Source organism: Somniosus microcephalus, chromosome 6, assembly GCF_052327205.1.
Source record: "Somniosus microcephalus isolate GS21.2 chromosome 6, FLI_Smic_1.0, whole genome shotgun sequence".
Lineage (NCBI taxonomy): Eukaryota > Metazoa > Chordata > Chondrichthyes > Squaliformes > Somniosidae > Somniosus > Somniosus microcephalus.
Genome location: NC_140992.1, coordinates 189,880,097 through 189,896,590, shown reverse-complemented (window position 1 = coordinate 189,896,590; position 16,494 = coordinate 189,880,097). Strand labels below are relative to the sequence as shown.

At 44.9% G+C, this 16,494-nt stretch overlaps 1 protein-coding gene across 4 annotated transcripts in view; it reads right to left on the bottom strand.

The window, feature by feature from the left end:
- The window catches only part of bbs2 (Bardet-Biedl syndrome 2), a 73,241-nt gene that overhangs the window by 39,635 nt on the left and 17,112 nt on the right, over window positions 1-16,494 (bottom strand). For 3 of the 4 annotated variants that reach the window (XM_085991052.1, XM_085991051.1, XM_085991049.1), the window contains exons 4-9: window positions 15,727-15,852; window positions 12,530-12,592; window positions 12,109-12,186; window positions 10,234-10,338; window positions 3,937-4,023; window positions 469-604 (exon numbers count right to left, since the gene is read on the bottom strand). In XM_085991052.1, the coding sequence (XP_085847178.1) occupies window positions 469-604; window positions 3,937-4,023; window positions 10,234-10,338; window positions 12,109-12,186; window positions 12,530-12,592; window positions 15,727-15,852 (595 nt within the window). The remainder of the gene's footprint in view (window positions 1-468; window positions 605-3,936; window positions 4,024-10,233; window positions 10,339-12,108; window positions 12,187-12,529; window positions 12,593-15,726; window positions 15,853-16,494) is intronic. The other variant, XM_085991050.1, reaches the window with a different exon arrangement.

Sequence of the window (16,494 nt, the reverse complement as noted above, 5' to 3'; positions counted from 1 at the left end):
TTCATTACTCAAGCAAGAGCTGGATTTGTTTCTGCTGGGGCGGAGATCATCTCTTACAGAAAGTAGGTACCGCAGGGAATTCAGGGCCAGAGTGATCTCCTGGACTAGTTTCGCACCTAGAAGGGTTGGAGAGGAATTTCCCAGATTTTTTTTCTTCCCAAATTGGCCTGGGTTTTTTAATTTGTTTTTTTGCCTCTCCCAGGAGATCACATGGTTTTGGGTGGGGTGGAGCGAGTATATATTGTGATACACAAGATATCGTAATTGTGTGGGACAGGTTCGATGGACCAGATGGTCTTTACCTGCCCGTCACTGTTCGTATGTACTCCACTCCTTCAGATTGCCACGGTACAGTGAATAGTCAATTACATCCCTGCAAACTCTCGCACAATGCAGCATCACTGGGATTAATGGTGAATTTCTGGTCAGAATTGACGCAAGTGGGGGGCGGGGGGAAGTTAGGTTTACCTTCTCCTTCAATTGAGCAGCAGATGAGCTGCGTCTGTCCATCCATCCTGTAGTCTTCCTCCACAATTCCAGCAACAGACGAGGTAAAGTTGTCTTTGAAAATAACCTCACCAGTGCGGTCACTACGTGCGTCAATCTGCCGGGCAACACACAGTCTGTAAATGGTGATCACTGCCATCAACAGTAATGCCAATAACACAGATGATAAGAACTGTATTTCACATCTCTTACTTTACGTTCCTTCCCAAAGCCACATGTCAAGAGGAGAGCTGCTGCTAAGCCTCTGCCTCTTTGTACTCAGCTGCTGCCAGATGCGTGTGTGGCACTATGGATCCCTCTCTCCAATTCTACCTCCCTGGACAGAAACGCCTTACCACAAAGTGCACAGTACAGGGATGCAATAAAACACAACTCGAGACCAAGCAGTCATCAATTACTTTTAGCGAAAGAAAAATGTCACCATCAAAGCCTTACACCACATATGGCAGTGCAATACATTGGCGCTGCAATGCATGTGCCATGAAGTTAAAGATGTAACATCAAATGAGTGCAGGGGCTATAAACTTACTGGTAGAAAAAAAACTGGCAGATCAGTCACCTCAAATTCACTCTTACAGATTCCTTGGGACAGATGTATGGTGGTACGGTACTGGCAAAGCCCCGAGCTGAGGTTGCCTGCCTGCCATTTTGGCTACAGGCAATGCGGGAAGAAAAGAAGTGTGGGATGGGAGAACAGCAGAGCTGACACCTGGGGCACATCACTTCCAATCCTTCTCCAATCCGAGCAACAATCATTTCCCTAACGCTTTGTTTCCTGATCATCAACCAACATTCTATCCATGCTGCTACATTTCCTCATGCCATACGACTGAATTTTTGGAACAAGCCTCTTGAGGGGACAAAATCGGCCACAGATCCCTGTCCAGTGGCCCATGCTGTAAGTGCATATGTATGGGTTTTGGGTGCAAAGAGGAACAAGCTTGGCCGAGATGCCTACAAAAGTCAAATAGCCTTCCAACACTCACTGGCAAGGCGGATAACTGTATCACAGCAAGGTTTCAATGTCTTCAAGAAAGGAAGACAGAATAAAATTGACCAGAAGAGAGAAAACACGCTCATTATGCAACTAATCATGTTACATGAAAGAGAGTGAAGTATTCTGTAATTCACCATTTAAAATAAGCCAGCAACTATACCATATTCAGGCCATGTCAGGGCTCCCAAGCAATAGAACCCTGTGTCACTGCTGTGACACTGAAAACTGCTAATGTAATACCCTTATTTAAAAAAGGGCAGTAGACAGAAGGCTGGAAATTATAGACCGGTTAGCCTAACATCTGTGGTAGGTAAAATTTTGGAGTCCATTATTAAGGAGACAGTAACAGGACATTTGGATAATCATAATTAAATAGGACAAAGTCAGCATGGTTTTATGAAGGGGAAGTCATGTTTGACAAATTTGCTGGAGTTCTTTGAGGAAGTAACGTATAGGGTGGATAAAGGGGAACCAGTGGACGTAGTGTATTTAGACTTCCAAAAGGCATTTGACAAGGTGCCACACAAAAGATTATTGCTTAAGATAAAAAATCACGGGATTGGGGGTAATATTCTGGCATGGATAGAGGATTGGCTATCTAACAGAAGGCAGAGAGTTGGGATAAATGGTTCATTCTCAGACTGGCAATCAGTAACTAGGTGTTCCACAGGGGTCAGTGCTGGGTCCCCAACTCTTTACAATCTATATTAACGATTTGGAGGAGGGGACCGAGTGTAACATATCAAAGTTTGCAGATGATACTAAGATGGGAAGGAAAGCAGTGAGTGAGGAGGGCATAAAAAACCTGCAAGGGGACCTAGACAAGCTAAGTAAGTGGGCAGAGATTTGGCAGATGGAATACAATACTGGAAAGTGTGAGGTTATGCACTTTGGCAGGAAAAAATCGTAGAGCAAGTTATTATCTTAATGGCAAGAAACTGGAAAGTACTGAAGTACAAAGGGATCTGGGGGCCCTGGTGCACGAAACTCAAAAGGTTAGTATGCAGGTGCAGCAAGTGATTAAGAAGGCCAATGGAATGTTGGCTTTCATTGCTAGGGGGATAGAATATAAAAATAGGGAGTATTGCTTCAGTTGTACAAGGTATTGGTGAGACCGCACCTGGAATACTGCGTACAGTTTTGGTGTCCATACTTAAGAAAGGACATACTTGCTCTCGAGTCAGTACAAAGAAGGTTCACGCGGTTAATCCCGGGGATGAGGGGATGGACATATGAGGAGAGGTTGAGTAGATTGGGACTCTACTCATTGGAGTTCAGAAGAATGAGAGGCGATCTTATTGAAACATATAAGATTGTGAAGGGGTTGGATCGGGTGGATGCGGGGAGGATGTTCCCGATGATGGGTGAAACTAGAACTAGGGGGCATAGTCTTAGAATAAGTGGCTGCTCTTTCAAAACTGAGATGAGGAGGAACTACTTCACTCAGGGGGTGGTAGGTCCATGGAATATGCTGCCCCAAAAAGCTGTAGAAGCTACAACATTACATAAATTTAAAACAGAAACGGACAGTTTCCTAGAAGTAAAGGGAATTAAGGGTTACGGGGAGCGGGCAGGAATTTGGACATGAGTCTAGGTTCGGATCGGACATGGCCCTGTGGGTAGCGGAGCGGGCCCAGGGGCCGTGTAGCCTGATCCTGCTCCTATTTCGTGTGTCTAATTCTGTTAGATTCAGGAGATGGTTCTGTGATAGTAGATTGGCGGTTAGGATCAGATCAGCCATGATCTTATTGAATGGCGGAGTAGGCTCGAGGGGTCGATTGGCCTACTCCTGCTCCTATTTCTTATGTTCTTATGTAATGGTTCTGTGTCAGTCCAATTACATCATATCAGGCCTGGAGTCATGGTCCTATTCTATCATACATGGTCCTGTGTCAATCCAATTAGATCATACCAGGCTCCATGTCACAGTCCAATTATATCACATATGAGATATGGCCCTATGTCAGTATTGTACCAGGCCCTGTGCGACAGTCCAATTATATCAAGAGGTTTAGAATCACAAGGTCAAATCACTGCCCCATTTTATCACAAGACCTTGAATAAATGCCCTGCTTTATCACAAGGCCCCAAATCACTGCCCTGTTCTTCCACAAAACCCTGAGTCACAGCTCTGTTATATCATAAGGCCTACATCACAGCCCCATTACATCATGCAAAGCTCTGGTCACGTGGCACTAACCCATGATGGGAAAAAAAGTCAGAGTTAAAACTCTACATATTAAACATTAGACACATATCATTGGCATCCAATTTTGGGCTCAGCCACAGAAATCACTCAGTTTTTCCTCGTGGTTTACAATACTACCTGAACCCAAAGACTGAATCGCCAGCTTAAAAACACCACCCAGCCATTCAACGTTCCCTACTGCATCCTTCCCATTAATTGTGACACATGTACAGCAACAACTCACCTTACCATTTGACCAGCCAGTGATTAACTCACAAACACCATCCGAGTTCAAGTCAAAAGCGTGAATACTCATGGCATGATTTTTAGACTGCAAGAAATGAAAAGCATACAATTAGGTCAAGATAACCGAAGCACTGAAAACGAAGAAGTGACTGGCTGACAGAAACACGGGTCTGTACCACTGCTAGTGTCTCAGGGCCAGCAGGCAAACTTCATTGCCTTGTTGCTTCAATCAGAGGACTAAGCTTGATGTCAGGCCAGGTCAAGCTTTATGCTTGGTAGTATTTTTTTCTTTTCTGATTTGCTACAGTGTAATGTATTATAGGTACAACAGGCTGTAAGGTAACGTGTCATTTAAAAATCAAAATTTTAGATTGTAATTTCAACCCTGGATCACTTAAAAATCACTTTTCTACCCTCTGCCTCTAGCAACAAGTGCTTATTAATGTCTGCCTTTTGTCTTTGATACCTCTCTAGGTAAGTGGATATTTAAGTTCCTGTTACTAGATGTCACCAGCATATGTGGAACTTGCTACCACATGGAGTAGTTGAGGTGAATAGCATAGATCAATTTAAAGGAGAGCTAGATAAGTACATGAGGGAGAAATAAATGGAAGAATATGCTGATAGGGTGAGATGAAGTAGAGTGGGAGGAGGCATATACCGTTTGGGCTGAATGGCCTGTTTCTGTGGTGCAAATTCTGTGTAATGTAATTTACAATAATCAGTAGCCACACCCAATAATCAGAGGTCAGTACTGCATGGTCTCTCCTTTTATACTTCAATCTCTCGAGACCAAATGCAACTCAGGATACACTATAATGAAAACTGATCTTAAAGAAGGAGTGTCAGCTGGTGGTGCTATTATGCAGTATTGACAGACGAAAACATTCAGCAGGAAGTCATCTTGTTGCACCCTCATGCCCCTCAATGCCTGGTTCAAAGAAATGCTGGCGGGGTGCTGGGAACAAATAAGGAAAAAGGGGAAAGAAATAAAGATGAAAAATATTGTCATACAAAAATAGATAGTTCATACATAGATCAGTACATTTTTATTAAAAACTTTATAAATGTTATGCTCATTAATGCTGCAGAATGGAACACTTACCATTTCAAGCATCTAGCATTCCCAGTTCATGTAGATGCAGAATAAAACTCCCTCTAATCTGTCCCAACAAAGTCCCTCAGACCCAGCCGCAGATAATGCGCCTACTGCATCAATGCGATGTTTTCTTCACCTCCCATGCCAGCTAGCCTGCATTCCTTGAGCGATATTGATAATTTAGTGAAAATTAGTCATAAATTAGCAGTCTTATGCTGTGGAACTGGGCTGTGACTGCCCAAACCAATATAGTACCTGTAGTGTATGTACTTTGCAGAAGGAACTATATTCTGCAGCCCCTGTATACTGCAGTACCAGTAGTGACCACCCCTGTATATAAGCCTGTGTAGTAACTTTGCATAGTAGTTCCAGTTTTGTCTCCACTCAGTAAACACCTGTTGTAACCTACTCCTGCAGTCCGTGTCTCAATTACACACGGACATAATACTGGCGACGAGCAGATCCGAACTTACCTACAGTTCTGCACCACCTCATGGGGATCCATCCCTGAAGCAAAGACCATAGAGCGTCGCCGTCAAGGCATAAAAACGCCAGCAACAGCGCTAGCAGCAGCAGCAGAGAAGACAGAAAGCGCGGGAGGCGCCATCTTAATCCAGCGGGGAAGGCGGCAAAACGCGGGAGGCGCCATTTTGTTCAATCGGGGAAGAAGGCAAAGCGCGGGAGGCGCCATCTTCGATTTCCAAGATGCCGAAGACTGGCAATATCACTGCCTTCGATAATGCAATAGAAGACTGGACCACGTATGTGGAAAGAGTCGAAGTATATTGCAAGGCAAACGAAGTAGCCGATGAGAAAAAGGCATCGGTACTACTAAACTTAATGGGCGCAAGAACGTACGGCCTATTGCGGAACCTGATCACTCCAGCCAAACCGATGGCGAAAAGTTTTAACGAAATTGTTGATATCCTACAGGAACACCTAAATCCTACACCGCTGCTGATAGCAGAAAGATTTAAATTCCACAGGAGAAATCAGCATAAAGATGAGAGCAATGCTGATTACCTTACGGAACTACGCAAGCTATCAAAGCACTGCCAGTTCGGAGCAGGACTGACAGATACTCTACAGGACAAATTTGTCGGTGGACTCCCGAGTGAAGGAACCCAGAAGAGGTTACTCTCGGAGAAAGAGCTGACGCTAGATAAGGCTTTCAGCGTGGCAGTATCGTACGAAGCAGCAGCAAGGGGAGCTGCGGAAATACAGCAAAAGCCACAGGAATACGGCACCCACGAAATGACACGGGGATTTGAAAAATGTTATCGCTGCGGCAGAACAACCCATGACCAGAAGGACTGCTGGTCCAAGGACAAAATATGCAGGCAATGTGGAAAGATGGGACACATTGGTCTTCTTTCCAGACCTGCAAACTCGTGCAATGGCTACAAAAAGGCTACTAAGGAACAGTACAGGAAAGTACAAAAGATGATGGACAGTAGTTCCGAAGACCAGAAGAGCGATTGTGAATCCAGGAACAAGAGACTAAGCTGTCTCAAACTTCACAACGTAATCGCAGAAGAGGATCACTGAACCATTTGGGTCACCCTCACGATAGCAGGGTCCCAAGTCAAAATGGAATTGGATACAGGATCAGCCCTGACCGTCATGAATCGACGAGACTACGAGCGGCTATTCTCACACATACCCTTGAAAGAGACATCCATTGTCTTGAAGACGTATACGGGGCAGAAAGTATACCCCAGAGGGAAAATAAGGGTGCCTGTCGAATACAACGGCAAGGAAATACAGAAATTGTATCTGTACATACTGCAAGATGGTGGACCACCGTTATTGGGACGTGAATGGATCAGAAAGATAAGTTTAGACTGGCACTCCATTCAGGCACTGACTGTGGCTGGTAAAAAGGATGACGACGTCACACCTGGACGATTGTCAAAAATCTTAGCTAACGCCAAAGAGGTATTTCAACAAGAACTGGGAACTCTTAAAGGCGTAACTGCCTCGATAAAAATAGAAGAGAATGCAATCCCCAAGTTTTTCAAAGCAAGACCGGTACCGTATGCAATTCGCCCAGCCGTCGAGGCAGAGCTGGAGAATCTGGAGAATGCAGGCGTGTTATCGAAGGTAGACTGGAGCGAGTGGGCGACACCCATCATTCCTGTCGTGAAGAAAACGTTAAACAATAAGTCTGAGGAGCCAAGGAAGGTTCGCATCTGTGGGGACTTCAAGGTGACGGTGAACCCAGTCCTTCACACAGTACAATATCCTCTCCCGAGGATAGAAGATATTTTCGGCTCACTATCTGGAGGGAAGCGTTTTACAAAAATTGACCTAGCACAAGCATATTTGCAGATGGAGGTTGAAGAGTCCTCTAGGAAGTATCTCACGATAAACACTCAAAAGTCTTTACCAGTATAATCGACTGGTATTCGGAGTAGCATCAGCTCCGGCGATATGGCAAAGAGCGATGGAACAAGTCCTGCAAGGGATTCCGGGGACTCAGTGTTACTTGGACGACATCCTAGTGACAGGTGAAGATGACAGTGAACACCTTGCCAACCTAGAGCAGGTGCTCACTAGACTAAGAGAACTTGGGCTACGAGCCAATCGCCCCAAGTGTGAGTTTTTTAAGAAACAGATATCGTATTGTGGCCATGTGTGATTGATGAAGAGGGGTTACATAAGTCCCCTGACAAAATTGAAGCGGTAGTTAAGGCTCCAGCGCCTGAAAATGTGTCGCAACTGAGGTCATTCCTCGGATTGGTGAATTACTACCATAAGTTTTTGCCGAATTTGTCCACAATTCTGCACCCACTGAACGCCCTACTACAAACTGGAGTAGCATGGAAATGAAGCGATGAATGTAAGCGGGCCTTTCAGAAGAGTAAAGACCTAATCACTTCAAGAGAAGTATTGGCTCACTACAACCCATCACTACCGATAAGACTGGCGTGTGATGCGTCTCCCTACGGCATTGGAGCGGTACTGTCACATAAATTCCTTGATGGTTCAGAGAGGCCGATAGCTTTTGCGTCACGCTCATTAACTTCAGCCGAGCGTAGCTACGCCCAGATTGACAGAGAGGCCCTCAGCCTGGTGTGGGGGGTGAAGAAGTTCAATCACTACCTGCACGGTCAGAAATTTACTCTACTAACTGATCATCAACCTCTTGTCTCCATTTTCAACCCTCAGAAGGGCGTCCCGATAATGACAGCACAACGGCTACAGAGGTGGTCCCTTTTCCTAGGGGCACACCAATATGACATCGAGTACAAAGGAACTAAACAGCATGGGAATGCTGATGGATTGTCGCGCCTACCGTTGCCGATGGTGGAAGAAACACCTGCAGTGGATCCTGTGGAGATATTCCACTCGACCATAGTTGAATGTCTACCTGTGATGAATGCAAACATAGAAAAGGAAACACGAAATGACCCGACACTCTCCAGGGTCTATGATTTAACGGTGAAGGGATGACCAGCACATGGCGAACCACTGTTGCCAGCATTCTCGCCGAGAAGAGAACAGCTGTCAGTGTGCAGAGGAACCTTGATGTGTGGATCCAGAGTAGTAATTCCACCCAAATTGAAGGATAGTGCGCTCAATGAGCTTCATGAGGGTCATCTGGGAGGAGTAAAAATGAAGAACTTAGCCAGAGCGTTTGTGTGGTGGCCGGAAATCGATAGAGAAATCGAAGAGATGACCAAGAGCTGTACAGGATGCCAGAAGGTCCAAAACGCCCCACCACAAGCCCCTCTACATCCATGGGAGTGGCCCTCATCTCCATGGCAAAGGGTACACATTGATTTTGCTGGTCCATTTATGGACTTGATGTTTTTAATTGCGGTGGTTGCTCAAAGTGGCCAGAGGAAATGTCCTCAACCACCACAGAAAAAACTATCTCAGTCTTACGAACCATATTCGCTAGAAATGGGCTGCCTGAACAGATTTGCTCCGACAATGGACCACAGTTTGTGTCTGAAGAGTTCCGGAGGCTCTTAAAGAACAATGGTGTTAAGCATTACACATCCGCCCCGTATCATCCAGCCACCAATGGATTGGCCGAGAGGTTTGTTCAAACATTCAAGAAGGCTATCAAGGCAATGTGTAATGAAGACATACCCCTACAACACAAGGTGGATAACTTCTTGTTTGCCTACCGGAATGCGACACATGCGGTTACCAACCAAACTCCAGCCATGATGTTCTTCAATCGAAGACTACGATGCCGCTTGGATTTGGTTAAGCCAAACATCAGAAGAGATGTGGAGAACAGGCAGTTTCAGAACATGAATGAAAGGCCGACCAGGAGTTTTAAGATAGGTCAACCAGTTTTGGCCCGGGACTACCGCACAGAGAAATGGCAGCCAGGAACGATCTGCACACGGCAAGGACCTCTAATGTATACCGTGGACGTTGGAGAGAGCATTGTAAGACGCCATGCTGACCAGATTCTAGAGTCACTGGAAAACGTCAATTCCACACCACGATCCGATATACCTGGTGATGAAACCGAAGTACCAATTGCATCTACCTCAGAATTGATGATATTGGAAGCAGACGAACCAAACAACGACGTTGATCCCGAATCAACTTTGCCAGAAGAACCTGATACCCCAAAGAGGCATTATCCAGACAGAATCAGGAAGCCTCCTCAAAGACTGAACTTATAATTGCTTAACTTCAGCTGATGTAAAGAGCAACTGTAATTGTAAATATGTTATTTGATTATTGATCAAATGTTATGTACTGTTTAGCTAAAAGGGGAGGAATTGTAGTGTATGTACTTTGCAGAAGGAACTATATTCTGCAGCCCCTGTATACTGCAGTACCAGTAGTGACCACCCCTGTATATAAGCCTGTGTAGTAACTTTGCATAGTAGTTCCAGTTTTGTCTCCACTCAGTAAACATCTGTTGTAACCTACTCCTGCAGTCCGTGTCTCAATTACACACAGACATAATAGTAGTCTTACAGCCAGGAGATAGGAAAGTCATCCCATCAGTCCAGTTCCCAGAGAGGAAATACCATCTCTGTCTAACCCACCACACCAGAGACTCCCAAGACCACGTTTGGAAAAAGCATCAAGTTGTCCAGTCAGTCTATTTATCCAATATTTCTGTTGACCAGTTTCTTTGACACCCCAATGCATTTGTTCACCTTGTGCAGGTCTGAGAGTACAAGCCTAGCCATTCCAGTCGAACTTTTACAAATGTACCTTGATTCTCCAGTAGCGTGTGGCGCGGTCGTACACTCCCACAGTGCCGTTTGCCAGGGCGTATCCAAACCGGCTCCCATGCATATGGCATAGTGCTGTGATAGTCTGTAAAGGGAAAGACATGACACACTCTTGCTCAGAATAATGTCTACATGTGAATACCTGCAAATAGGAAATACTCATTATCTAATGGGGTGTTTTGGAGGGGTAAAAATACAACCATTAGTTTAGCTGATCAAACCAATGCTCTCTCGACAAATACTTGACAGGGAGTCCAAAACAGAAGCACTCTGAGAAAATTATTGCCAGGTCCTTTGACCCTACTGGTTTCCATCATCCGCCAGGTCCTTTGACCCTACTGGTTTCCATCATCCGCCAGGTCCTTTGACCCTACTGGTTTCCATCATCCGCCAGGTCCTTTGACCCTACTGGTTTCCATCATCCGCCAGGTCCTTTGACCCTACTGGTTTCCATCATCCGCCAGGTCCTTTGACCCTACTGGTTTCCATCATCCGCCAGGTCCTTTGACCCTACTGGTTTCCATCATCCGCCAGGTCCTTTGACCCTACTGGTTTCCATCATCCGCCAGGTCCTTTGACCCTACTGGTTTCCATCATCCGCCAGGTCCCTTGGCCCTACTGGTTTCCAACATCCGCCAGGTCCTTTGACCCTACTGGTTTCCATCATCCGCCAGGTCCTTTGGCCCTACTGGTTTCCAACATCCACTAGTTCATTTACCTTATATACTGTCCTGCTTTGTAACTCCACACAGTGAAAACATGAGCATACCATTACTAGGTGGAAACTGGAATTGATTTTTATATGGAAATAATAATAACCAACCAACCTGCTAACACGGGACATGTATTAGCACAACCAATACTGTGTTAGCCAGTGGCAGCTCAGATACAAAGCACCCTTTAATGATATAATAACAAGAATTTCTGGACAAGGTTCATTGAGGTCGTCAAACTACCACCAACTGCACTTGGATCTTTGAACAGATTTCTGAACAGTTAGAACAGGAGACTTCACTGCAATGCTGCCCAAGTTGGAAGCACCCGATGCACTGGTATCTGTTTGGGTTGCCAATGTGCTGTGCCTTAGAGCAGTTCATACCCTTTTATGCAAGGGGCTGCCTATGGAACGTGCTCTTGACCTCAGCCCAGTTTGTCAGTGTGCAGCAGCAATCACTACTTCCCCAGCATGTAGAAACCCAGCAGGTGAGTTTTAAACTGCTACTGGCACCTAAAGCAGCTATTAGAAAGCAACATTGGCAGAGGCCTAACAACATCTCACCCACCCATTCTCTTGCTATGGTGCATGATACAGAAGGCTACGTTTTTAATTTTCCCTTTCAATTTTCTTCCCTCCTCCAGTCAAGGCAACTTCAGCTAGGTACTGCTGGGGGTACAAACTGAGCTGAGCAACAGCATCTTGCTGAAGAAGCCATATTTCAGGTGCATGCCTAGACAGTGAAGGCTGGCAGTTATTTGATCACAGCTGAGCACAATTCTGTCCTCACCTGACATTTTCATGCATGCACTTTTCAGGAGCCAATGGATATCAGGAGCAAGAAACCTGGGAGTTTTTTCTCCGTCTTCTCAGGGACCTGGAGACTAATTGTAGTGACCTCGACATTAGCCTGGCTGAGATCAGCTAAGTCAGCAGAGTTATGAGGGGCATTAATATATGGAAAGACATGAAAATAACCTTTTAAAAGCCAAGTTCATCCCACAGAGGAAAAGCAGGACATTGCTACATAGAGTTCACTGCATAAACTATCTACTGAAACTACTAGTTTAAGTTTTTTATTACAGTGGCTAATCACAGTTCAATAATTTGTTGGTGCACTGGGGAGGGAATTCTCCTTACTTCCGTCTCTGACATTTCTGCCATGATTTCATCTTCTTTGAAGACCCTGATGTCAAAGTCCTCTGAGCCAGCCAGAAGCTGTGAAAAGCATTAAACACGTTATTAGTACTGCATCATACTTCTCAACCCATTGCAAGGGGATTTTTATTGAGCTGAAAAATTAGCTGATTGTCCTGGTTTGAGTTTGCATGCCCTTACTGCTTTTAATCAGTGACACTGTTTAGAGTTGGGATGTTCATGATTAAACTGAGATAGTTAAGAGGTATGAATGCATACATACAAACAAGGTGAATAATAATATCCATGCACCCCTACCCCAAAAATCAGTAATCCACCAGTAAGATGTGGAACATTTTTAACTGTTACAATGTATTTCTTTCTGTTTAGAATGCCATTTTATTGAATGATGATGTGGACTCACCTCCATCTTCCCATCCCCATCAAAGTCACAGAGAGCCAATGATCGGACATTATCCCCAGTGACCTGAGTGAAAGGCACAAGCATTTCCAACTTGAATCATTTCAAGAATTTTTGCTAATTTAACTGATATTGAAGATATGTAGCCAGATCTCAAATCACTGCCCTCTTTTTAAAAGGATGTGTTCTGCTATTTTGGTGAGATTTGTAAGGACAATAGGTTTATGTGCATGTGCCCTTGCACACCCGTGTTTGTACAACAACTTGCATTAATATAGCACCTTTAACATAGAATAATGTCCCAAGGCACTTCACAGAGGAATTATCAGACAAAAATGGAAGCCAAGTCAAAAAAGATGAGGTGTTAGCAGGGGTGACTGAAAACTTGGTCAAAGAAATGGGTTTTGAAGAGGGTCTTAAAAAAAGGAGAGGAAGGGTTTTGGAAGGGAACTTCAGAGCATGGAGCTTAGATGGTTGACAGCACAATCACCAATGGTGGGATGAAGGGAGGCAGAATGCACAAAAGGTCAAGGTCAGTGGAGGTTGTAGAGCTGGAGGAGGTTACATGGACAGGGAGTTATGAGGCCCTGAAAGAATATAAACACGAGGATGGGAATTTTAAATGTGAGGCGCTGAGGTACTGGGAGTCAATGGAGGTCAACAAGGACAAGTGATAGAAGAGCAGGAGCTAGTGCTTGATAGGATAAGAGCAGCATTGTAGGAGGAGGATGATGTGGTCAACCAAGTCATTGGTTGCTGAGAGGTTAAAGAGGATGAGGAAGGGTAATGCATCACAGTCAGAGTCACAATGGATGTCATTTGTGACGTTGGTTGGGGCTGTTTTGGTGCTGTGGCAGGCAAGGAATCCGGATTGGAGAGATTCAAATATGGAGTTGCAGGAAAGGGGGGGCATGGGTTTGGGAAGCGATAATACATTGACAAACTTTATAAAGGAAAGGGAGGTGGGAGATAGGGTAGTAGTTTGCAAAGATAGAGGAGTCAAGGGTGGGTTTTATGAGGAAGGGGGGAGATGGTGGCAGTTTTGAAAGAGGGGGACAGTACCTGAAGAGAGAGCACTGTTTACAATATCAGCTTGCATGGGGGCCAGAAAGGGAAGTTGGGTGGTCAGCAGTTTAGTGGAAATGGAGTTAAGGGAGCAGAAGGTGGGACTCATGGACAAGATGAACTCAGAGAGGGAATGAGGGAAGACAGTAGAGAAACTAGAGAGAGATGCGGGTTCAGGACCAGGGCAGGGAGGAGGCTGGGGACAAGCTGGTTTGGTGGACAAGTGAAAGGGGAGGGAAAGCAACAGAGGCAGCTAAATGGATGGTCTCAACATTAGTGAGAAAGAAGTCCATAAACTCGTACTTGTTGTTGGAGGCGAGGGTGGAGAGAGCATGGGAGGAAATGGTTGGTAGTGGAGAAAAGAAGCGGTGGGGTTTTCTTTGCTTGGCAGTTTTGACAGGACTGTGAGGCCCGACAGTGCTTGACGTGGACCAATCAGATCTGGTGATTGCGAGCTAAATTAATTGTGCATCAAATTTAGTATTTCTGCAATAGATAAAACATTGCAAACATACCACTGTGGAATCCACTATGAAAACATCACTATAACAAGCAAAATATTCAACTGAATTAACACCAGAGTATATGTAATGATTCCAATTGACAGCAAAAAATACTGAAGATTCTCAAATCCATCCCTAGGGCAAGAAATTTGCTGCTTCTCAGACATTGATACTTTCATAGTTTTTAATAAAAAATCCTGAAAATGGTATTCAAGCAGTAAACAACACTACACATTTTAAGTGTAGAAATGTGCAGAATTTGTCGCTATACTGTTTTACTGTGCAAAATCACTTGCCCTACCCTTCTCCAATAGCAGGCAATCAGCCAATGGAGGCTGCAAAAGAGGCCCACTAACACCTTTTGGCAGCAGATTGTACACAGTTTACGCAAAACAATTCCAGACATATTTCATCTGCCTATGAAAAATTTATTAGCAGCAGGCAGGGAGACTGGGATGGCTGTATCAATGAAATGATAACTATTGCTTTTATTCAAAAAGTACATCTATCTGCCGGCAAATTTATAGCATCAGTTGCAGAGCCAAGCATGAGGGGAGGGATTATCTGCTTAAGTGATGCCAGCTGCCCAAAGTGGAACATGGCAAAAAATTCTTTAAGATCCATCCCCACTTACCCCACTATATATGGGCAAGTGTATTAAAATGAGATACAAGTGACGGGAATACAGCATACAATGTACTTCCCATCATTTTTACCTTAGCAACTCTGGGTGCAAGGAATCTCAGTGCATTCCTGGTGTCCGGCGTTATTATGGGTGGTGGAGAAGGAATGTATTTTAAATCTCCCGAGGGGAGATGAATAAATTGTGAAGTGATCAACTTAATTCCTAGGCCTGCAATTTTCCAACATTCTCCCTCTCTTATCCAGAGACCACCAAGACCTGATGCAGCTCCCTGGTGGAAGTCAGGAAGCCTAGCCTCAGAAAATCAGCTGGGGTCAGCAGCACATCTTTGTGGTGGCAGAGTTCCTCTGTTTTTGCATTTTACTGCCCCATCTCCAACCTCCCTTTCCTCTCCAAACTTTGTGAATGTGTGGTTACCTCTCAAATCCAACCCCTCTTTCCCGCAACTCCAAGTTTGAATCTCTCCAATCTTTCTGCCCTTGCCACAGCACCGATCAACAGCCCTGATTGGTTCATAGGATATAACTTAAATGGCAATCTGCTTGCTCAAATCAAAACACACATTTTTTTAAAAATATATGGAGGTGCTTGTCTTTCTTGGGGAGGGAGCATAGGAATCTGCTGTCAGACTTCTGCTAAAGTTGTTCTATAACCAATGACTAAGAGACCTTGGTGACTCACTATCCAATTTTGTCTCTTTCCCAACATGCTTCCCACAGTGGTAAAGCTGAGATTGGGTTGCTGCAACACAACACAGGCCCAAATATTCAAAACACTTCTAATTATTCTGTCACCCTGCAAACTATTGAGGGAACTCTCTTTGCAGGTGTATCCCTTTGATGTGGACACTAATCTGGGACAAGGATACCAGTTCGTTGGTCGATTTACTATCTCTTCCCCATGTTGCACTGTGCAGTGCCGCCCTGCCCTACCTGCCTCCCCTACCAAATTCTGAGATTCAGTCCTGGCGCAGTTCTGTGTTTCCATACCGTCCAGAAAAGGTCATTTCCCTCCAGATCGAAACCCTGGAGTGTGCAGTTCCCTCCGATAATTGCCAATGGAGAGGGTATCTCTCCCAGCTGCCCCAACACTATTGCATTGGCTCCATCTGCCACCTACAAAGAGAAAGTGAATTGTGGAGTTTCTCAATAGATTGCTTCAAAAACCAAGCTTCAAAAAGTGCTGCCCCTTATTACTCAATGTATGCTATTACCAGAGCAGGCTTCACAACGTTACATCAGGGAAAACATTTTCTTTTACAAAATGTCTCTCCACAAATTGCCTCCAACAAGCAGTTTAAAAAAAATTAATTCATGGGATGTGGGCGTCACTGGCAAGGCCAGCATTTATTGCCCATCCCTAGTTGCCCTTGAGGTGGTGGTGGTGAGCCACCTTCTTGAACCGCTGCAGTCCAAGTGGTGAAGGTACTCCCACAGTGCTGTTAGTGAGGGAGTTCCAGGATTTTGACCCAGCGATGATGAAGGAACAGCGATATATTTCCAAGTCAGGATGGTGTGTGACTTGGAGGGGAACTTGGAGGTAGTGGTGTTCCCATGCGCCTGCTGCCCTTGTCCTTCTAGGTGGAAGAGGTCGCGGGTTTGGGAGGTGCTGCTGAAGCAGCCTTGGCGAGTTGCTGCAGTGCATCTTGTAGATGGTACACACTGCAGCCACGGTACGCCGGTGGTGGAGGGAGTGAATGTTTAATTAAACAGAGTACAGACATCAATAAGTGTACAGACATCTCATTCCCTCTAAAG